We start from the raw sequence: 22,915 nt of genomic DNA on the forward strand, positions 1-22,915 counted from the left end.
AGGAGCTGGGTGCAAGAGGGGCAGGCTGGGAAGGCAGAGAGTCATAGCCAGGCCTGATTTCTGCTGGGATCCAAGGCTGTAGCTATGGGAGAAGCAAGACCTTCTTGGGGTGTTAATGCTGTGAGCCCCTCCATCATAGGCTCAGGTTATAGATATACGTAAATAAACCATATATCATAAAGACATGTGCCTTATTCCTGAAGGAAACACAAGCCTGGGTAAGCGCTCAGAACCCCTGGAATCTCACACCGCTCAGAGATTGGGATGGCATGCAACATAATATTAACTTTTTTAAAGTCTTCGATTATTATTATTTATTCTTGTTGATCATGTTATTGTTTTCAAGGGTTTTTTAAACAATCAAACAGTGTATGCTTTTTATTAAATAAATAAATAAGAATGTAAACATTTTGAATTAAGCATATTTCCCACGTCCCTCATTCCTAGGTTTAACCAACCTCCCTCAGCACGGAATGCAGAACACAGATGGTCAGCTTCCTCGATCATTTGCCATTCCAGGGATTTCTTTCCCATTCCGAAATCTCTCAAGTTTGAGAGAAGAAACCTCCTCTGCTCCTTCCAGGCATGGTTATACTTTGCAAATACCAGTCCTAAGAGGGCATAAAATTGAAGCGGTTAAAATGCTGACATAATATTACTTCATATGAGTCAGCTCTTACTGACTAAAATTATTACATCTGGAGATCAATCATCAGACACTGAACTGGATCAGACTCGGTAAACAAACAAAAAGAAAGGGAAAATGTATTACATGGCTGATGGACAAAGTTTGCTCATACTCTGTATCAAGGCACTATTGCTTTAATGTCTAAAAATTATTTTCATTCTCTCTTAAATGAGAGTCAGTTTGGTGTTGGACTAGGATCTGGGAGAGACTCAAATCCGAATCAGTCATGAAGCTCCTCAATCAGAGAAACAGTCCATCCCCCTGCCATTCAGGAATCACAGCTAAAGAATCTTTGACATCCATCCTCAATGAGGGAGAGTCCGCCACCTTCTGCGAGAGTTTGTTTCACTGCCGAACAGCTCTTATCATTCACACCCAATGAGCTTTTGAACCTCAAGAAAAACAGTGAGAACCAAAATGCTCCTTTCTTATGGGTTGGAAGCATTAACAGATCATGATTTAATTCGCACTCTTCCTATTTGAATTGCTTTATTGCCAACAGACGGGAGGGATGCTCACTGGTTTGCCTTCTTCCCATCTCCTTCAGCACCGTGGACTGACAAAGCCGGACATACCTTGCTTGTATCCTGCCAAATAACTCTGGACAGGCATATCAGGACGATCAGCAAAATCCTCTGACTTGTGGACTAAAGCTTCTTTCATTAGCTTGAATCCATTCACCACCACGACATTGGTATAGAAGGCTTGCAGGCTGTAAATGTTCCCGTACTTCTTAGACAGCTGTAAATATATGACAGCATAAAATGTCCATATGCTACTATATATCTAGGTATGCAAGCAGAGCCATCTTACCCATAGGGCTTAGTGGTGCCTCGTGCCAGGGCGCCGGACTCTCGGGGGCGCCCCAGTGAGTGGGGGAGCTGTGCGGCTTTGCCGGTGGCCTCCCCTTTCCCTGCACACCCGCCAGCTGCACCCTGCCAGCCATATGGTGCAGCTTGCCTCCATGGAAGGAGAGCGATCCCCACAGAGACTTAGGCTGGAAGCTGCGCCCCGCCAACTATATGTCTGGCGGGTGCACAGCTTTCCTCCCAAGCCTCTACAGGGATTGCTCTCCCGCAGTGGCATGGGGGAGATTTGGCTGGCAGTGCACAGCTTCCTCCCCCCCCCTACACACTATCCATGGTAATTTGGGGGCGCTGGGTGGATATTTGCACCCTGGCACTACATCTGCTAAAGATGGCCCTGCATGCAAGTTTTGGAATAATAATTATTTGACCAGAAATACAACAAATGACAACCTAGTGATGAAGGCTGTGACCAGATTACCTGTGTGTCTGCTACGTCAGTTGCCCAGGTGCTAAATGCTGGCAGCCAACTTTCATCTTATGGGTTCCGTTTCCTTTCAGCAGGTGGAAGATGGCTAACCCTTCCAATAGTGGACTCTCCTTGTAATGTTGGGCACATGCACTCCCCTACTTAGTATGTCTAGTGTTTCTCTAAATCAGTTTTAAAATTATGAAAATGAGACTCCAACCATAAACTTACATCCAATTGAACACAACAGGGTTGAACTGCTAATAGTGGTTTTATATGACATTTCTCTAAATCAAAACAGTCCTCTTTTTATTGTACTCTCAAGACAGAAGAAAGAATTCTACTCTTTACTCAAGCATCTTTAATTCTAATAGGGAAACTAATGAATGCTTGAATTGGTGGGTCGATTGTTGTTAATCATTCTTATAAAACATGCACCAATTCCAGTTATTAAACCTTCCTACTACTATGTACCTAACTTTATATATAGTCTTCTGTAGATGTATACCCACCATTCACAATTAAAGAAGGTTGCTCCCTCACACAACCATTCAGTGAAAATAAAAGCAAGTGCTATAAGGAACAGCCCTACAGCACAGGGACCTGTGCTGATTGTCTTAGAAGAATGTTGAGGTGATCATTTTGGGGGAGAGGGGAAGGATTAAGCCTCCCCCACCACCACTGCTTTTCATGGGTTATTGTATTCTAGAGTTGTGATTAGAGTTGGAAGAATGTGACTAAAAGGTTACAAATCTCTCCTCCGTCCACTATATGGGGAGGTTTCAGGATGGAGGAAATGAAAAAAAATAAATATTTTCATTCTCAGTAGCAAAAAATCTCTTCCTCTCTCTGCATAAAAATAAAAATAAAAATAAAAATACCCCACCCATTTGGCTGTGTTTCCCCAACCACTCTGGGCAGCTTCCAGCACATATAAAAACGTAATAAAACATCAAACATTAAAACTTCCTAATATAGCAATAGTGTTCAGATTCAGGGCCAGCAGTCAGCCCTGAGCTCCAACTCTTTAATATACAGTGGTACCTCGGGTTAAGTACTTAATTCGTTCTGGAGGTCCGTTCTTAACCTGAAACTGTTCTTAACCTGAAGCACCACTTTAGCTAATGGGGCCTCCTGCTGCTGCCACGCCGCCGGAGCACGATTTCTGTTCTTATCCTGAAGCAAAGTTCTTAACCTGAAGCACTATTTCTGGGTTAGTGGAGTGTGTAACCTGAAGCGTGTGTAACCTGAAGCGTATGTAACCCGAGGTACCACTGTACTAAGGAAGAGGAAAGTAGTTATTTTTCTTCCCCATCCTTGCTGCCTGTCCTTCTACACACCCACCCAAACCACTGATAGGGTCCTGTTACAGGCTGTCTGGAACCCTGAATGAGTGCCCTCCTGTTAAAGGTTGGAGCCAGCCCTCAAAGCATCTTATTGCAGCTCCCCGCTAAACTCAATGTACCCACCCATATGTTTAAAAGCAATATCATCTAATAGAAAACAATGTGACAGTTGACTGCTGTGAACTGAAAATTGTGAACTATCCCAAATTAGTTCAAATTTGCTGTTTCTTATTTGGTCAATCAGTTCTGTAACCAACACTTAACATACTTCTATTTTGCCCATTCAGAGCTAAAATGTCCAAGAGGCTAACTGCAATGACTAGCGTGGTGCAAGGCAGGTGAAACTAAAATATAATTCCAAGGGTGCAACAGAATAACACACAAGCATAACACCCCATCAGCATGCATGAGCCAATATTACAAGCCACAAAGGAACTGTGGGAAACAGACAAGTTCCCCCCCCCTCAAACACTCACTGCAGCAGCTCAATGGCAGGTTAACCTTCTTCACTTCTGTTCCCCAAACACAGCACTCTTTGCTGGTCACCAGAGGAAGAAGTCTGAGGGAGGTGGTGTTCAGCTATAGAACGGACTCCCTCAGAAGGTGGTGGACTCTCCTTCATCGGAGCATTTAATCAGATGTTGCATGGCCATCTGTCACGGATCCTTTAGATTCCTGCATTGCAGGGGGTTGGATTAGATGACCCTTGGGATCCCTCCCAACCAGTGGCGTAGCGTGGGTTGTCAGCACCCGGGGCTGGGCAAGTAATTTGCGCCCCCTAACCCATGGATTTGCACCCCCTAACCCATGGATTTGCACCCCCTAACCCTAACCCCCAGGTGTTGCGCCTGGTGCGGCCGGCCCCCCTGCACCCCCCTACAATTCTATGATCCAGGTCTCTTTTTTCCCTTGGTACTTACCTGAGTGAAAGAAAGATGAGGCTTCCTCATATCAATCTGCAAAAGGGTGCCGATAAAGGGCAAGGAAATAGGCCCTGGCGGGTAGTTGCTCCAAGGCTTCCTACGCTTCATAAAATCAAAGGATAGAGTTAACAAAAAGAATAGTATAACCAGCAACATGAGGTTATTCCATATGGCCATGAGCATGGAGAACACCCAATGGAATGGCTCCATGATTTCTCCCTGCACTGATTCAGTCTCCTTCTGCTTTTACTTCCTTTTCTCTGAAAAGTTCCTTCTATGTGTATTGTGTTCCGAAGAGAGAGAGAAATGATACTAAATTGAAGTCAGAATTACTTCCTTAACACATCCCTGTGCTCCCTCCCTCCCTCTGCTTTTAAGTAACTCCTGGAAAAATTGTGGGAGGTCCAATGAAGAATAGAATGAATCTGTTAAGAGGGATGAGCTGTTTTTTCTGTGTCCTGCTTCTGGTAAGAAGCTCAGAGTTCTTCCTGGTAAAAAAGCTATAAGATGAACAATGCCCTACTTTCTGAGCAGAAACTTCCAATTTACTTCTCCCGCAACTGAGTACATGAAGCAAACACACATGTTGCTATGTCTTCAGAATTGAAAGGAAAATCATAATATTCATGTTTTGTAATAGACAAAATGTCCTGACTTATATGTTGAGATTCTGCCTATTTACATCATCCTTGTTTTTAATCAACCGTCTTGTCTATAAGAGCTATATAATAGAGCTGAAATAGATTTTTTTTATGTCAGATAGTAAACTATCCAAAATTAGATCATTTGCTCTTTTTTATTTGGTTGATCGGTTCTGTAACCAACACTTAACAAACTTACAGGCAGTGCTTTTTTTCTGGGGGACGACGCATACCCCTCAACATTTTGTGAATCTTTGTACTTTGGTCCATTTACTGTATTTATTTTCCCCGATTTTAACTATATTTTCTTGAGTCAAAATGAGAGTACCCCTAAACATTTTTTTTTGGGGGGGGGAAGCACTGCTTACAGGGTGGCCCAAAAGTAGATATACCGCTTTAGAATCCGCTTTCTTTGTTCTTGACTCAAGTTCACTGTCATCATTCACAATATCAGTAAAGAAAAATAACCCTTTTATCTACTCCACTATTCTTTCCAACTGCCAGCCTGAAATTTACTGCCACTTTGTAGTGTGCCAACTATGTGTATCCATATAATCAGTTGTGATTAATTTCATTGATTCAGCTGTATACCTACTTTTGGGCCACCCTGTATATTGTGCCAATACAGATCTAAAATACTTTTTTCATATTACATTCACATGTGCATGTAATATTTTTTCAGACAAATCAGTTACAAAATATTAGGATACATATTTATCCTAATATAGGTTCATACTGTACCTTCATCCTTCTTCAAAATCTCTGATGCTTTTGGAGAATATATTGAGCTGGCATTAGAGGACTTGATAATGTTATTACTCCATCAGCATAAAGACTTATTTTGGAAATAGAACGACCTACTTCTAGATTTGTTCATTAGACTTAATCATAATTGCAAATGCTTCAATGCATATAGCAAAACACAATGCAGAAGGGAGGTTGTCATTTTCTTCTGTAAGAATATTCCAGAGTTTGCACATTAACAATTAAAACTGTTGATAGAATAGTATATGATGCCTTGATACTGTCAATAGTATTATTCCTTCTGTTTATTTTTTTCTTTTGAGCAAATCCACCATTGACTTTGTGCTACTGCTAGCTCCCATTTGACTTGGCACCTTGCGCTATTCTGGCTGTAGATGCAGGTCAGGCTCAACAACTTGGTCCCTAGTGCCGCCTCAGTGCCTTGGGGGAGCTAACATCTGTGTAAACCGCCATGTTTTGCAATGGCCTCATTCCCCCCCACAGCTGACCCTGTCATGCCTCAGACCCCTGAGGAGAAGCCAGCAGGGGGCTGAGAGGGATACACTCCCAATGCCTATGCCAAGGTTTACCTACGGCTGAAATAAATAAAGTTGTGCCCAATTTTAATCTCAAAATGTTTGTTGCAGTCTGGCTCCCAGGGGGAGGGGTTGCTGTGACTTCATATGCAATGTGAGGAGAAGGTTATCTTATATTGATCATTTTTTGGGAAACATAGAACAGATTGTGAAAAGCAGGCTCAACAAGAAATATTGAGAGAGATTTCAAGTTGGCCTAAGGCCAGATCTGAATCTGTGATAAAAATCAGGTATTTAACTACAGGGTTCACATAACAAGAATCTTGTTTGACTGTAGCCCACATTTCCCCATTCCATGCAGTCCTAATTTTGGCTGTGACCTGTTAGGGCTTAATGGAGCATAGGCACCAATACCACAGCTGCAGTCCTACCAAGCATGCCAGCCCGGGTAGGTGTTGGGGGAGTGGGCAGGTTGTTGTGTCAGTCTGGAGCTGGCGGAGTGACTGGGCTCAAATTGGACTTGGACCAGTTGATGGTGACCCTCGTCTAGGCCCTGGACAGGACTTCCACATTACCTTTGCTCCTCAACTGATGCTTGTATCTTCTTCCAGTTCCTGTGCAGATGTTCACATCTTCTGTCATGTTTTAGGCAGGTTATCATCTTTTAAAAAACATTTGTTGATTCAGTTAGATGTTTGTACAGGAACTTTTTTTTATTTAAAGGCCAGTTAGTTTTTCCTTAAACTTGGAAGACTGCTTGAAGAGGAGATGAGATAGAAGTGAATTCATGATTGCCACAAGGCCCAGTCAGCATTCTGCACAGATAGCTGGAGAATGGGAGTGGAAAAGTAGGCAGTCTTCATGATTGCCACACCAGCCAGCCATTCAGCTGGCAGTTGCTGGAAATGGGGATATTTGTTTTCCTCTTAACTTGATTCAGCTTGGAAAGAGTGAATGCAGATCCACAGGAGGTGCGCCACTCCAGAAATGTATTTCGGTACACAGCCTTTTGTGACTAATGGACCATGGATCATCTTCCCGGAGACCCAGAAGCCAATCAGGGCTGGGAGGAGTGTCAACCAATCAGGAGGGGGCAGCGAGTTAAAAGTTGGTACCTGACAGTTAAACTGTCAGATAAGACTTGGTTAGAGCCTGAACAGGGATGAGGGAGATTAGCTGGGTGTTGACTAGGCAGGGCAGCCCAGATTATTTCCCTGAGGGGAAGGAAAAGACCCAATCAGATGGCCGGGGTACATTATTATTATTATTATTATTATTATTATTATTATTATTGCTATATATTCTCAAATCTCTCAGGCATTACCAACAGGGAGTGTCTATGTTTTAAAACACCCAAAGCAAAATAATATTACCTAGCTCTCATCTTTCTTGAGGGAGTTTGTCATACCTTTATTTGTCTAGCAAGGTGAAGTAACTGAATAGTGTCAATATTAGTGGAGTTTAATAAAGAAATACCTTCACAGTTCCATGAAGAGTGTCCCCTGGAAAAAGGGGATGAGCAAATATGTCAATTTAGTGTCAGTATATCATATTTCCAGTCCTCAGCTCTTCACATTTCCATCTGTGATTCTTTTTTTTTAAAGAAGTCCTCATAAATGTTCATCTGCATTTTAGCATTTCATTTCTCCTAATACACATGTTTTTGTATGCAATTTTGCCTAATAAATGCTATTTGCAAGGTAATTTTCCCTAATATAAATGCATTTTGTATGAAAGTTGGGGGTGATAAAACTCCCCCAGAAAGGAACATACTATGCCTTTTTATTCTGTACCTAATTCTAAAAGAAACTAGAAAAATAATAGCACCAATGAATATGTATGAAGGCAAAAGCAAAGCAGTTTATGTTTTACAGAATCTTAATGCAAATTGTTTATTGTCTATTCAGATTCACTCCTTGAAAAATGCAATATTATTAGACCTTAAGTTTTCTCAAGTATGAAATAAAGTAATCGGGCCAGTTCCAACTCCCAAAAGCAAAGTGCTGACAGGAATGCCACCATACCAGCAGTACATCTTCACTTCCTTGAAGAGGAAAGGTTTCAGCAAGTGGGATTTTTTTAATTTAGAGGAAAGGTGAGGAAGAGATAACATGAGATAATGTCATAACATTATGCATGGCATTAAGGAAGTGGATAGGTAAAAGTTTTTCTCCCTCTCTCATAACAGTATAAATTACTTGCTTTTTCTCTAAATGAAAAGGCTTAGAATATGGTAACCTTTTCTTATGGGAAAGTTGCTCCATCCCCTTGATCATTTTTCTGAACCTTTTCCAACTCTGTGATAGTCCTTTTGAGATAAGGTGCCCAGAAATATACACAATGTTCAAAGTTTATTCACAAAGTAGACATGTGACAGCATTCTGATAGTGGAAGTGTATTTTCAATGCCTTTTCTAGTGATCCCTAGCATGGAATTCTCTGTTTTTACAGCTGTTGCACACTGGGTCAATGCAAGCTATCCACCACATCAAGCTATCCTCTAGCAGAGGTCTTGTTCTTGATCAGCCTCCACTAGTTCAGATGCCACAAGTGTATCTGTGAAATTAAGGGGGGGATGCCCCAAGGTTAATCGCTTTGCACTTGTTTACATAGAATTTCATTTGCCATCTAACTGCCCTTTTACCTTGTTTGGAGATATCCTTCACAATCTTCTTCAATTTTAACCACCCTGAATGATTTGGCACCTTCAGCTAACTTAACTACCTTAATTGCTCACCCCTAACATTCGTGCATTGGGAGAACTGTCCATTTATTCCTGCTTCCTGTTTCTTAACCAAATACTAATCCACAAGAGGACCTCTTCTCTTATTTTCCAGCTACTAAGCTGAATGAAGAGTCCCTAGTGAGATAGGTACTTTGTCAAAAGCTTTGTCAAAGTCTTAGTACACAGTGTCAACAGCATCACCTCTATCTAATCCCACTTTTCTACAGTTCCTATTGATCATTCAGCCCCGCTGTCTTTGATACCTTCATTTTAGAGAGGTAGAAATGTAGGAAACTTCCAATCCCAGAAACCTCTCTCCTGTTCTCTCTACTACTTTACCTCTTGCCTCCCTCCGTAGGGGTGAAGGACAGAGGCATTTTCACTGATAATTTAAACCATTTGCTTTGAACCTGTAATTATTATTATTATTGCTTTTAACTCCTCAGGTTCAAGGCAACTGAGAGATCTGAGGATCAGGTTCATTGAAGAAGAAAAACCCTCTGGAATAATTTATCCATTCTGATTTGATTAAACACTCTACAAAATAGAGAAGCTGTCTGCCTGCTTCTGTTCAGAATGCCCTCAAGTCTCAACCAGCTCTAGATACCTTGGGGATGAAGAACTCTTGCAACACAGTGTCCCTGTATGTCATGTGGCGCAGTGTCACTGGAGAAACATTTGCACACCTTCGGATTTCATGGATTGAATCCTGCCTGCAATCCTAAAGTTTTGCTGCCAGTCAGTGTGGACAATACTGTACTAGATACCACTGGTCTGGCTCAGTAGAAGATGGCTTCCTATGTTCCTAAATCATTCAAGCACAGCAAAAGTTAAAAGGGGAGTCATCACTGTGGCTGATATCTGCAAAACTGTTCATCTTTCACTCCCCAGTTTCATCTCATACATCTTGACATCTCATACATCTCGGTAATGTGGCACGTCTTCAACCAGATTTGCTAGGCAAATAGCTTTTTAGAAATAGAAGTAAGCATTTGAGAACCGTATCCTAAGCAGTTACACCCCCCCCCCCAGATATTCTAGACATTAGGCAGGCGCTCTCGCTATCATGATTTACATGCTTGCTGAAAACTTTTTAATTTATTATTATTTAATACTTATAATTTAGTTACGTAGATTTGTTCTTAAAAGTTCTGCTGATTTTCTACTGTACAGCACTTAAGAGCTTTCTGATAAAGCTCTGATACTACAATCTGTAGTATCGTGCTTGACTTTTTTATCGCCAACCGAAATATTTGTAGGAGGGGTATTGGATATGAATTGATAAGTTCTTTCTGGTTCATTTTTCCAGTCAGACCACTAGGAACTGACCAATTTCTCCTATGTTAGAAGCACTATAAAAATAATTTAAGAATCATGTTGAGCTACTCCAGAGAATAGCTGAAAAACTCCTCCTAGGAGTTTTTGAAGGATTTATTGAGGTGATGTCCACACCATACATTAAGCATAGAGACGGGTGGTGCTGTGGTCTAAACCACTGAGCCTCTTGGGCTTGCTGATCAGAAGGTTGGTGGTTCGAATCCCCATGACGGGGTGAGCTCCCGTTGCTCGGTCCCTGCTCCTGCCAACCTAGCAGTTCGAAAGCACGTCAAAGTGCAAGTTGATAGGTACCGCTGCGGCAGGAATGTAAACGGCGTTTCCGTGCACTCTGGTTTCCGTCATGGTGTTCTGTTGTGCCAGAAGTGGTTTAGTCATGCTGGCCACATGACCCAGAAAGCTGTCTGTGGACAAACACCGGCTCTCTTGGCCTGAAAGCGATATGAGTGCCGCAACCCCACAGTCACCTTTGACTGGACTTAAAGCACTTGACTTCGCCCAAAGAATCCTGGGAACTATAGTTTGTTAAGCATTCTGGGAATTGTAGCTCTGTCATGTCCAGACTAGCAATAAAAATCACAATAACCTTTCTACAAATCATGATTTCACCCCCCACCCCCTGGCCATGGTAAAAAGGTCATCTAAAAACTGCAAGTGGTAGGGCTTATCTGGTCTTGTGAGTTCAGCCCCACTTCCAGAAAGTGAAGCTTAAAGTCTGGCTGCAGGGGTGGGAAGCGATTTTGAAACTTACAAGTTTGCCACACTTTGTCTTGAGACTAATCACTTTCAAGGGACAACATGAAATGTGTGACGCAGAATGGTCATTGAAATACATTGCGGGGGGGGGGGGGGACTTCCGGGTTAGCGCCATCGGCGAATGGCGGAGTTCCTCCGACTGGAGGAACTGGCTCCGTGGAAACTGGGTCTTCCCGCCGCGGCGAGGGTGGGGACCCGCTAGAAATCCCAGGCGGAGGAAGCCTGGGAACGTGGGGTTCGGCAGGGCACCAGGAGCGCCTCCCCTACTCACAGGGAACCCCATTTTGGGGTTCCGGAGTGAAGTGGGGTGAGCGGCGCGGTGCTGCGAACTGATTGCTACTTTCACGGAGTGAAGCCGCACAGCCATTGCCGGAGAGCGCTGACTTTTTCCTGTGGACAGTTGGATTTAAAACAAGTACCCGTGAGTAGAAACGGAAAATTGGATCAAGAAATATCTTAATTTGGCACCGAAGCGGGAAGGTTCAAAACAGGAAGTCCGCCTTCCTCTTTTTGTATATAGACTGAAGCAAAAACCTTGTAAGCTAAAGCCTGGAAAGTCGTTAAAAAAGTCTAAATTTCCTTCATTTATAACTACTGAAACCCCCTTGGAAGCAGGAGAAAAGGGGGGGACTTTGTTTAATGCCTGCAGGAGAGGGAGTGAAGAAAGATAAGTTTCCACTGTCTCTAACCTGGGAACGGGGTGTCAGAGACAGAAATTGTTGGAGAGGTTCATTGACTGTGAATGGAATACTTTGACAGATAGCTAAAGAAGAGAAATAAACTGATTCCAATGTTGCCTTTTGCATTCTAAAGAAACAAAATATCTGAAAAATGAAAGTAATTTTTCTTTGTTGGACTTGCCTTAAAAAGATGGATACAAATAGAAATTGTCTCCTCTAGAGGGAACTTGCTAAATTGTTGCTGCAGTCTACTTGAGGACTCTACAGCTGTGAGATTAAGATCGTGGGACCAGTCCTTTTGACCTTGACTAAATATGAGCTGGGAGGAAGTTTTGGTGCTTGCTTTATGCAAGACAAGTGCTTTGTTGGAACAGATGCACGAGAAGATGGATTTGATGAATGAGAAAACGGATTTGATGACTGTTGTGGTCAATAACTGTGGACAAACAGGGAATATTGATACAGAAACCATTCAGGGACCAACTCAGGAACCTGTATTGATTGGGCAAGTGCAGAAGATAATGGAGGAGGTTGCGGTTGCACCTCAAATAATACAAATGGAGAGATCCGAGGCCCTGCAGGAGCATAAGCCGCTGTTTTTGAAGATTGAAATTGGAGTGGGCCAGGGGGAGCCTGGAGCTGAGGAGGTTCTCAACTTTGGAGAGACTTTGAAATATGCTCTTAAATATTTTTTGGATTACATTGATGACTGTGGGGAGTGGGACTGTGGGGAACGGGCTGGTTTGATGAAGGGAGACGGAGATAATTTTGGGTTGGAACCTCCCAGAGACCTACTCCTCAATGAGAAAGGAAAGAAATTAAGAAAGAGACCAACAAAAGACAAGGAAAAGTGCAGGTATAAACAAGAAGAAGAAGATCTGCAGAAGGGACATGGAAGGGACTTAAGGGCCTCAGACATAAGATTACCAGGTTGATGGACTAGATGGAATGGACAGTAAGGACTGACATGACCCGAGACCAGGAAGAAGAGACGTTGGATGAAGATTGGAAGAAAATTTATAAAGAAAATTTTTTATTTAGGGAATTAGCCTAAAATTAATGAATATTAGGGAAAATGTTGGAATGAAACTATATGGCTCTAGCAGAAATGATATCAGGAGTTATGTATAATTGAGTATTAAGTTTCAAGCTCTAAGGTATTTTATGGTAAGAAAAGGTTAAATAAATTAAGGTAATTTGAATAACAGAATATGGGGAAAAGATGGAAAGGATTTGTTGAGTTAATTAATAGGTTAAATTGTTAAGATAAATTATTTAATAAAAATTGAGAAAGATGGAAAGAATTTGCTGAAATAACTAATTAAACTAGAATACAAAAAGGGAGGTGTGAGGAGGTCAATGAAACAAGCAAATGGAAGTTAAAGATATGTAATATGGGATTTTGTCTCCCCCCCTTTTTTATCTTTTTGCTGTATTGTTGCATTGGTTTTTATGTTTTGCTTTTTTTCTTCTTTTTTATGTATTGTAGTAGTGTTTCCTATTTTTTCTTTTTTTTTCTGTAATTCTGAAACTATTAATAAATATTATTAAAAAAAAAAATGAAATACATTCCGGGGAACCAAGTAGCCACAGGCTGAGTTTATTTTCTGAATGACCAGCAGAAATGCATAAAAGTAAAAAGAATCACTGATTCCCATGAGTGTCCCTTCTTTGTATTTATGTCAAGCTTACAATATTGTGTAAGTGAGCCTGGAGGAAGGCAGCTCTGTCCTTTGCTGCCAGGAAACTAACTATGATAAATGTTGATCAATACTATTCAGTGTGAGGCAATGTATTGTAATCTCATGAAGATATTTAGCATGAGATGCAAGGAGCAAGAGCAGGAAGATAATATTGCACATACTGGGTGAAAAGTCCTAGGGGAGAGAGTGTTTCTCCTCCGAACATTTCATCCTGTCTGTACCTCCTCCTTTCCACCTGAAACTACCTTTCTACAGAAGCTGTAATCCCAAAGCAGGGCTCTTGAATGATGGTTGTTGTTGTTCTAGACCCAATAGGCTTACAAAATATTGCCAGAATAAAATCACACTCAAATCTAGCTCAGGAACATAAGTTAAATAGTATCCATATGGAACCAGAATTACTCAGGTTTCTTCTGAAGTTTTGAATCCCTCAGATGCAGGGCTATAGGACCAAATACAAGTAACCTATGACTGGTGATGAGATTTTAAATACAGACAAGATTATCACAATGAAAAATCTTACAGCAGTTGCCCCACTTTCCGAGGGAAAGCAGGAGGGAAAGAGTGAGAAGAGGATCTTCTTTGCTGGGGGCACACTGGTTGTGCAATGCTGTGTGCGGAGAGGCTCATCTGGCATTTCTAAGGAGCAACTGATCCCAGACAAACCCACCACAAGAAAGCTGGTTGTACAGAAAAAAAGAAAGGGCAAAGTATGGAGATTCCAAAGACCATAGAAAATGAGTCAGAAGCAGGTAAAATGCATTAAAGGGGAGGAGAAAACAGAACTCTTTAGCTCCCCAGAGATTCCTGGCACCTGGCATCCCAAATAGCTCACTTGCCAACCACTCGTTTCCTATGAACATTGGGAGGTGGGAACAGTCAGACTGGCTCATCTCACAGAAATTGCTTAGAAGGGGCCCTGTACATTTTGCTTCATGACATTCCTTCTAGGATACTTACATCTCTCTTTCTCTCTTTCTCTTTCTCTCTCTCTCTCTCTCTCTCTCTCTCCCCCCCCCCCCCGGACCCTGGTACATCAGCACCCCATTCCTCCCATTCCTCCTTCTCAGCAGCCCTGTCCACAAGTGGGGGAAACGCTGTTGTTCTTATGGGCTCTTCATAGGCATCTGGTTGGCCACTGTCAGGGCAAGCTGACACAGAACTAGATGGACCTTTGACTTGATGCAGCAGGACTGTTCTTAAAATATTGGGAAAAAATGTATTTTGCCCTGCTTTCTCCATACTAAGCAAAACATACTCAGTTTGTTTTTATGGAAAATGTGAAGTTAATTCGAAGTCTGCCCTTCTAAATGATCCTGCTTTTTTCCATGAAATTCTTCATCTTATGAATTCCTTCACTGTACATGGAATGCCACCACCCGTTCTTAACACTCATTCCATCTGTTTTATCACCTTGTGTCGTAGTCTGGTGCCACCCAAAGGCAGCCTTTTCAGGAAATTACTAATTTCTCTTCAAAATGCCTGTTAACTCTATAGCTCCCTGTGTTGGCCCATTAAAAGAAACCCAGAATCCACAGCAGGATAAAACCTTTATTAGAATCAACTAAAAATATTACAACATTATCAACAAACATGAAATCGAACTGCTTATATTAGTGGTACAGTGGAACCTCGGTTCTCGAATGTCTCCATTGACAAACGTTTCGGAACCCGAATGCTGAAAACCTGGAAGTAATTGCTTCCATTTTCAAACATGCCTCGGAAGTCAAACAGCTTCCGCTGCGTATTTTTCAATTTTCTTAATTGAATTTGCCAACAGCCCTTTGCGCCTTGGTTTTCGAATGTTTCAGAAGTCGAACGGTCTTCCAGAACGGATTATGTTCGAAAACCGAGGTTCCACTGTAGCAAGGTCAGCTAGGCCTTTATCAGCTTTGGCATAAGCTGTCACCAAAACCAGTAAGGTATGCTGGTGGGAAGGGCCCTAAATTTCAGGCTGCTTCCAAAAGCTTTCTGCTTTGCTTGGGGGGCAAGACCTGCTCAGTGCACCAGCTCCAGAAGGCACCCATTCGGAGGTGGCTCCAAGGAAGCTATTTACTATATGCAATTTCAGCATTGCACTCTATCCCTGGAATATGACACACACGCACACATGTAAGATGCAAGTGATATGTACTGATTCTATTCACTAGATGGGACATGGGGCAAAGGCGCAAACACTTGCAATTTCCACTCCTGTTTCTGTTTTCACTGGAACACCCCAACATCCCTGCCAACCATCCACTCAGTCTTTCATTTGGTGAATATCCTTTCCATTTGGGTCATATTCTTGTTTCTTTCCAATATTTCATGTGGTTGCTGCCCCCTGCTCATATCTAAAGCCTCTTGTCCTCCCTGGGTGTGCCTCTAGGGATGGGGGGCTGTTGAATTTCCAAGTAGCTCTACATCATGGTTGGCTCTGTGAAGTGGGTGGGTGAAACTGAGGTGAGAAATGCAATAATGCACATGAATGCAGCACTGTCAACATACATGAACCATCATTTGGAAGTGGGAGACAAGGCAAAAGAAAAAAGAAAAAAAGAACAGCTTTTTCTGAACACTGGTCAACAAAGCTCAAAAGACCTCCCTGTAGGCCTCCCTTGACATTAGGCAGGTGCTCTCGCTATCGTGATTTAGATGCTTGCTGAAAACTTTTTCATTTCAGGAAGCCTATTATTATTTAATACATATAATTTAGTTACATAGATTTGTTCTTAAAAGTTCTGCTGGTTTTCTACTGTACAGCACTTAAGAGCTTTCTGATAAAGCGGTCTATATCCCCCCCCCCCAACAAAATAAACAAACAAACAAACACCAAGCCAATTAAAAACTGAGCCAGGTAGAGATGCTTTGCCCTTTCTCTGCCAGTCATTTTCCCACTCAGAATCACTCCTCTCCAGATAGGGCCAGTTCCAGGATAAGCATGAGCTGCAAGGTAAATAAATAAAAAAAGTATTTCATTTAAACAGGGATAAGGAGATAAGAACCTGGAGTTTTATCAGATTTCTACATATATATTTAAAAGCACAATGCCACTCAGGGTTCAATAGTCAGACACTCCCCACAGATACGGCACAGATACGGCACCTTTGAGCCCAACTAATAACACATGGGGGTTGGGATACACCTCCTTCCCTGCCCTCCTTCAGATTCAGTCATGTGGCTGCAGTGATAAGGACACTTCACTCATATGCTTTCACTGAGCTTCATATCTTTCCCAAACTGCCATAAAGCCCTGGCAAGAATATTGCACTCTCCTGTTGGGTGATCTCCCCAGCTCTCACAGGATTAAGCTATCCTCAGATAGCAGTACTTCAGCTTCATCAATATTGTTACAAAGCTCAATTCTCCAAGCAGTGAGAATTCCAGGGGTAGACATGTTTAGCCAGGGCAAGGAGGTGCCAGAATTCAGAAGGGCCTTGGTCCAGTCAGTGCCATCAATGGGTAGTCTGGTCCACTGCTGGTAGGTATGGCTGTGTTTCTCTCAACTGTTCTTGGTCATAGTTGCTGTGAGACTTCAGCCATCAGCTGGTCTGTTTCATTGCCCCAAGTTCTTGAGAAAACCAGGGGCACTCTAAGCTCCACAGTGCCAGAGACGGCATTTGGTAGTGATGAATGCTTTAGTCAAGATTCCTACATTGCAGGGTGTTGGACTAGATGACCCTGGGTGCCCCTTCCAACTCTACAGTTCTGTGATTCTGTGTGTCAATGGTCCTTTCACTTTTCCACAGTGGGACCAGGACCTTGCAGGAGTGCTTAGTATGCCGACTGGAAGCTCCCCAAGAGAACTCAGTGCTCTCGCAGATTCTGTAAGTCTCTGGAGATGGGCCATCTCAATAGGTTCCCCATCCCTACAAACAGGACCTTCCACAACCATTCCAAACTACACCAGGAAGTGATATGTCTATGACAGCAAGGTGACACTAATCTTGCCTACTGCTGTATGCCTCCCAGTCCATCCTGTGGTGAAAACCAGATCAAGTGTGACCTGCGATATGCACTGGGGCTACAGCGCATTGAGACAGCCCTATGGTGACCACAAGCTCTTGAGCCAGACTGCGCAAGACATAGGCCCAAGACTATTGTTTTCAAAGCCACATTAAAGACAGCCTCCTCTAGCTCAGTCAAGGAGGTTGTTGGGCAGTGGAGTGGGTGGTATACTAAGATTCTGTATTGTTTTGCTGGCTGAACCCCAACTAAAAGCCCTGATATCCAGCTCCAAGGTGAAGTGGTTTTCTGATGAGACCAGTGGAATCTCCATGAATGGCAAGGATCCAACCTCTCAAATCTCCAGCTATACTGATATTGCACCGAGTACCAGGGTGGGCATAGCTGGTTCAAGTCTGGCCCACACAACACCTCCACCCAGGTCTCGGTAATTCATACCAGGTCAACCACATCATCCACAATCAAATAATGGATGATATATATTTTCTTGTGAAATGATCTGGCATTTAGCAACAGCACCACCAAGCAGGAAGGCACGATGGCTTAATTACCAAAGTCCTGCCAGGTGCAGGGCAGCCTGGAAGGGTCAACCACCTTTAACCATCTGTTATCCCTTCTCCTCAACCAACCAGGCTGTCGCCCCACGCCATATCTCCTCTTACCTAGCTAGCCTATAGTGACACCCCAGGAACTCCATCACTGGTCCTCTTCTGGCACACGTCCCCAACCCACTAACCCACTGAACATAATGATAGGCAAACATACGTTTGGCAAAAAAATAATAATCCAAATGTTTTTCTGGCATTAATAAGAAATATTAATAAAGATTTCAAACACTGGTCCAGGTTGAAGTTATCATGGATGGGAAGAGTGTCCTCAGTGAAAAGGATGGTTCTACCAAAAATTTTGTTTTTGTTTCAGACTATACTCATCTGTATTTCGACTGAGATTTTTTAAAAATGGCAAAGGATGATAGTAAACTTTGTATACCAGGGTAAAAGACGCAGATTACAATTGGCTGAAATCTATCAGCAGTCTCGGTGGTGGAGAGTCGTGCTTCATCTCATTTACTCACCCAGATGGGCAGGGTATAAATAATAAATTATTATTATTATTATACTAACAATATTCAAAATATAATTGGAACAATACAAAATGCAAATGATAAAACATGGCGGCAAATGGAGTTTGATAGAAATATATAGACTACTGAGTCTATCATTTTTAATACACAATAAAAATATGTTTGATTTGATAATAAATCCATTTACAAAGGCAGATTTGAAAGTATGGAAGATGTGAGCACCTAAATTAGCTTCTTCAATCTCACCGTTGATACCTTTTGTACTGCATCCACTTTTTCATAGGACAGGAAAAAAACATATTATTCAGAAATGGAGAAAGATCTTCATGTACTAATTGATTTATTTGAATATGGTTAACCTATATTTGCTGAACAAATAACAATAGAAATTGGAATGCAGTGTGTAAATTGTCTTTATGTTCATCAAATAGTGTGTTTTATATCAAATTCTGAAGTTTAAGCACATGCCACAACACATTTAACATCATTTGAAAATTTGATTTTACATACAAATGAATATACAAAAAACCCCTTTATCTATACTGTATCATATACCGTATTTTTTGCACCATAACACTCACTTTTTTCCTCCTAAAAAGTAAGGGGAAATGTCTGTGCGTGTTATGGAGGGAATGCCTACGGGTGGCATGCCTACGGATTTTCCTCCTCTAAAAACTACGTGTGTGTTATGGTCGGGTCCGTGTTATAGAGCGAAAAATACAGTAATTAATGAGTTAACAATTGGAGGATGTAACTCTGTGAAACAGCAATGGGAATCTGATCTAGGGGTAGACATTAGGGAGGTGGATTGGAATAATTTGTGGGCTAAAAAACCACTAAAATGAGTATCAACTCAGTTCTGAGCAATAAGCTATACTGTATTACAGGTCAACATGTGGAATGTACCCCACGTTTGAGACTGTTAACTATTTTTAAAGAAGGGCAACCTGACCTTTCTTATGAAGAACCAAATACTTTTCTTTTAGAAGCACCACATTTTCCAAATGGCACAGAACTGGAAAGGATTGGAAAGTCTGTGTATCTCTCATTGGAAACAGAATGTATGGTCTATTGCTGTATCAGTGCATGCATTTAATAACGCAAATTATGTAGATGATTTTATTGAAATGTGGCATCCTTTTAACAGATACTTTATTGATAACCCTGAAGAATGGCAGCCACTGAAATCACAGATTGGACTTGGGCAAGCTTAACTAGATTGATCTGTCCTGGAATGGGGAGGGAGGCAAGTTGGGATTTTGGTTTTGTACCTTTTTATTCTTTTTTATATATTTTATATACCTTTTATATATTTTTGTTATATATTTTTGTTGTTATATATAATTGTTATATATGATTATATAATATATATTGGGTATGTTTAGCCTGGAAAAGAGGAGATTGAGAGGAGATATGATAGCCATCTTCAAATATCTAATGGGCTATCACATGGAAGATGGAAGTTTTCTCCTGCTCAGGAGGGTAGGACTCAAAACAATGGATTCAAGTTACAAGAAAGGAAATTCCGACTAAACACACAGGAAAACTTTCTGACAGTAAGAGCTGCTCTTTCACTCTCACACCTTCAGGAGGATGGTGGCATTCCTGAAATTTCTGATAGTAAGAGCTTCTTGACAGTGGAAGGGACTCCCTTGGGAGGTGGTGGATTCTCCTTCCTTGGAGGTTTTTAAGCAGAGGTTGGATGGCCATCTGCCATGGATGCTTTAGCTGAGATTCCTGCATTGCAGGGGGTTGGACTAGATGGCCCCTGGGTCCCTTCCAACTATAAGATTCTATGATTCTATTAAAACTGTATTTATTTAAAAGAAAAAAGAAAAGAAAAGAGAAAGGGAGAAATTGAAAAAAACCATAAATGTGATTCTTGCTAAAGGAAGAATCAGTAAATGAGCTACTGTGATCTATTACTTTATGGATTCAGCAGACCTATATCTTTAAGGTAATTTGCACTGTGAATGACAAACTCAAAATGTAGAAGTATGTTTGTGCAGGTGCCTGCACTCATCTTGAAACAACCTTGATATAATAAGGTTGTGGGACGAGTGTAAAAGCGAAACACCCATCTTCTCTTGGTCTTGGGTGATCTTCTGCAATATGGAAGGTGAAACGCTGTAGGAGGCTGGTGAAAAAGAAGAAAAGCTCCATTCTAGCCAGTTGTTCTCCAAGACAGATACGACGACCTGAGAGGAAAGAACAATGACAACACCAAAATGTCAATCCTGGCTCGTTCAAATCAGTTACAAGAAGGTCCTTCCTATCCTTAACCTGACAGCTTTGTGACGCTTATGTAATAGCTTGATAAAGATATGTAGAATTACAACAACAAGCCTGGCCAACACATTTTCCTTCTGAACTATTGCTGCCTAAGGTACAAAACCAAACAGAGCCCCACACAGTCAAGTTCATAATACCTATACTTGGTGCCTGAGGCAGAGTACCCCAAGGACCTCTCCCTAAGAGTAAAAATACAATACAAATAATAAAAGAGCAATTCCTTGCCCTTTCATGATACCCCAAACCAGTTTCCTACGATGACCTGGTCAATTGGCCTATTGGCAGGGCTGGCACTGTAAGATATTTGATATCAATCTGCTTTTGCTGCAAAAAAAGAAAAAGAAAAATGGTTTGGGCCTGGAAGAGCTCATGAGGTTTCCAGAAGATTTCCCATCCAGAATGCCTGATGACAATTCTACAAAACCAACCCCAGCTCTCTGCAAAGTTTTGGTCTGTGCAGAGCCTAATCTGATTTCTGACGCTGATAAAACTGATCATCCGATCATAATAATGGAACAGGCTGACTTGAACCCATAGAGAATACCCTTTTTCTGGTGAAGGCAGGAAAGTTTGTTCCTCACAAACTCTTCTTCCCTTTCAGTTTACCTGCTGAGAAAGGTATGAAAGCTTCTCGCTTGACAAACTGCCCATTGGCATCCAGAAAGTGCTCTGGCCAAAACTGATGCGGGTTCTCCCACATGGTTTCATCTTTCAGCACGGATGACAGGTTGGTCACGATTGTGGTACCCTGAGAACATCCCCCCAGAAATAAATGTGATTTAGAATAATGGACGAACAAAGCAAATTCATTATCTCTTTTTGTTTAATATCTCTCATTTCTTTTGGACAGAGCAGAACAGAAAATCTGCACCTAGATCCAATCCACCTCAATATATCTCCCGAAATGTTGGACTACCTAGGCTTGGATGCTAACAACTCAATTAGAAATTATTTAAATGTTAAATTATATTAATACATCTTTTTCATCAGAATTTTTCATCTATTTTCAACACATAAATGTGAGCTGAAACACACACACACACACACACACACACAAACCCTAAACAAACAAACAAACATAAAAGTGTACCAATTAATTCCCAAGAGCTGACCAAATCTTAACTTTCAAAAACTGGTTGTCATAACCAAAGACTGCCCATTGTCATGTTTGCTTGTGAAACATCAGAATGCGTTGGCCTCCAGATAGATGATATACTGTGGCTTCCCCAGCTTGTTACTATGGTGGACAGTAAGAATACAATCAGTCATAGTATCATGAAGTGGCTGTTTGAGTTGGGGGTGGTGCCATCATTATATTTAGGCACTAGGCAAAAATTTTCCTCTATAACCAAGTCTTTGGCCTTTAACTAACTGTGGCCTTTTAGGAGTGGGTGGGATGTAATTAATGTATTTTTTTTAAATTTCATCCCCTTGTTTTTAAATTTCATCCCCTTGTTCATCCCCTTGTTTAATGTAGCTATGTGTGGGGTTTTCTTTGGTTGTTTGTCTCTTTGGGTTGCCTTGGGTAAGATAAAGTGACTATCAAATTTAAATATATTTATAACCGTGCATTATCCCAAATAACAGTGTATTACCCCCAAAACCATTACAGTCGTACCTTGGTTCTCAAATGGACTCCGTTCTGGAAGTCCATTCAACTTCCAAAATTGTTTGAAAACCAAGGCGAGACTTCTGATTGGCTGAAGGAGCTTCCTGCACTCAATCAGAAGCCGCAGAAGCTGCGTCGGACGTTCGGCTTCCAAAAAATGTTCAGAAACCGGAACACTCACTTACATGTTTGCAGCATTCGGGAGCCAAAATGTTCGAGTCACAATTAGAGAACCAAGGCATGACTGTACTGTCATATTAAGTAACCCTATCAAAAAGCTCTTATATGATCATGGACATTCTCCTAAATATTTTCCTAGTCCCAACTATTCTACTAACTTTCAAGCAGATACATGGAATGTTATAAATTGGCTGTCGCTTACAAGTCTGATTTCCAAGGTAAAATCCTACTAGGGTCATACTTTTGTCAGGTCAGAGGATATTCATAGAATCATAGAATTGTAGAGTTAGAAGGGACCGCAAGGGTCATCTAGTCCAGTGCAGGAATCTCAACTAAAGCATCCATGACTGATGGCCACCCAACATCTGCTTTAAAATCTCCAATGGAGAAGAGTCCACATTCTCGTTAAGCTTCAAAGGCCTGACATTGGGTATATTCAATATTAATTGCAAAA

At 41.6% G+C, this 22,915-nt stretch overlaps 2 protein-coding genes and 2 long non-coding RNA genes across 6 annotated transcripts in view; 1 reads left to right on the plus strand and 3 right to left on the minus strand.

The window, feature by feature from the left end:
* Positions 1 to 7,209, minus strand: part of LOC308457752 (cytochrome P450 2D6-like) — a 13,894-nt gene extending 6,685 nt beyond the window's left edge. Inside the window, exons 1-4 of one of the 3 annotated variants that reach the window (XM_080971914.1) lie at positions 6,729 to 7,209; positions 4,230 to 4,329; positions 1,264 to 1,429; positions 459 to 611 (exon numbers count right to left, since the gene is read on the minus strand). In XM_080971914.1, coding sequence (XP_080828040.1) covers positions 459 to 611; positions 1,264 to 1,429; positions 4,230 to 4,329; positions 6,729 to 6,814 — 505 coding nt within the window. In that variant the 5' untranslated portion in view covers positions 6,815 to 7,209. Of the gene's footprint in view, positions 1 to 458; positions 612 to 1,263; positions 1,430 to 4,229; positions 5,545 to 5,614 lie in introns of those variants that run through there. The other 2 variants (XM_080971915.1, XM_080971913.1) reach the window with 2 other exon arrangements.
* The window catches only part of LOC308457780, a 119,910-nt gene that overhangs the window by 8,897 nt on the left and 88,098 nt on the right, over positions 1 to 22,915 (minus strand). The window lies entirely within an intron of this gene.
* On the plus strand, positions 7,284 to 20,223 carry LOC308457774. Its single transcript, XR_013977104.1, has 4 exons — positions 7,284 to 7,403; positions 8,061 to 8,248; positions 9,324 to 9,861; positions 18,218 to 20,223. It is a non-coding gene; the product is annotated as an uncharacterized lncRNA (long non-coding RNA).
* Positions 18,704 to 22,915, minus strand: part of TCF20 (transcription factor 20) — a 200,220-nt gene continuing 196,008 nt past the window's right edge. The window contains exons 10-11 of the mRNA XM_080971877.1: positions 21,279 to 21,420; positions 18,704 to 20,578 (exon numbers count right to left, since the gene is read on the minus strand). Of these exons, the coding sequence (XP_080828003.1) occupies positions 20,400 to 20,578; positions 21,279 to 21,420 (321 nt within the window). The 3' untranslated portion in view covers positions 18,704 to 20,399. The remainder of the gene's footprint in view (positions 20,579 to 21,278; positions 21,421 to 22,915) is intronic.

This window comes from Podarcis pityusensis (genome assembly GCF_964106645.2).
Source record: "Podarcis pityusensis genome assembly, chromosome: 10".
Lineage (NCBI taxonomy): Eukaryota > Metazoa > Chordata > Lepidosauria > Squamata > Lacertidae > Podarcis > Podarcis pityusensis.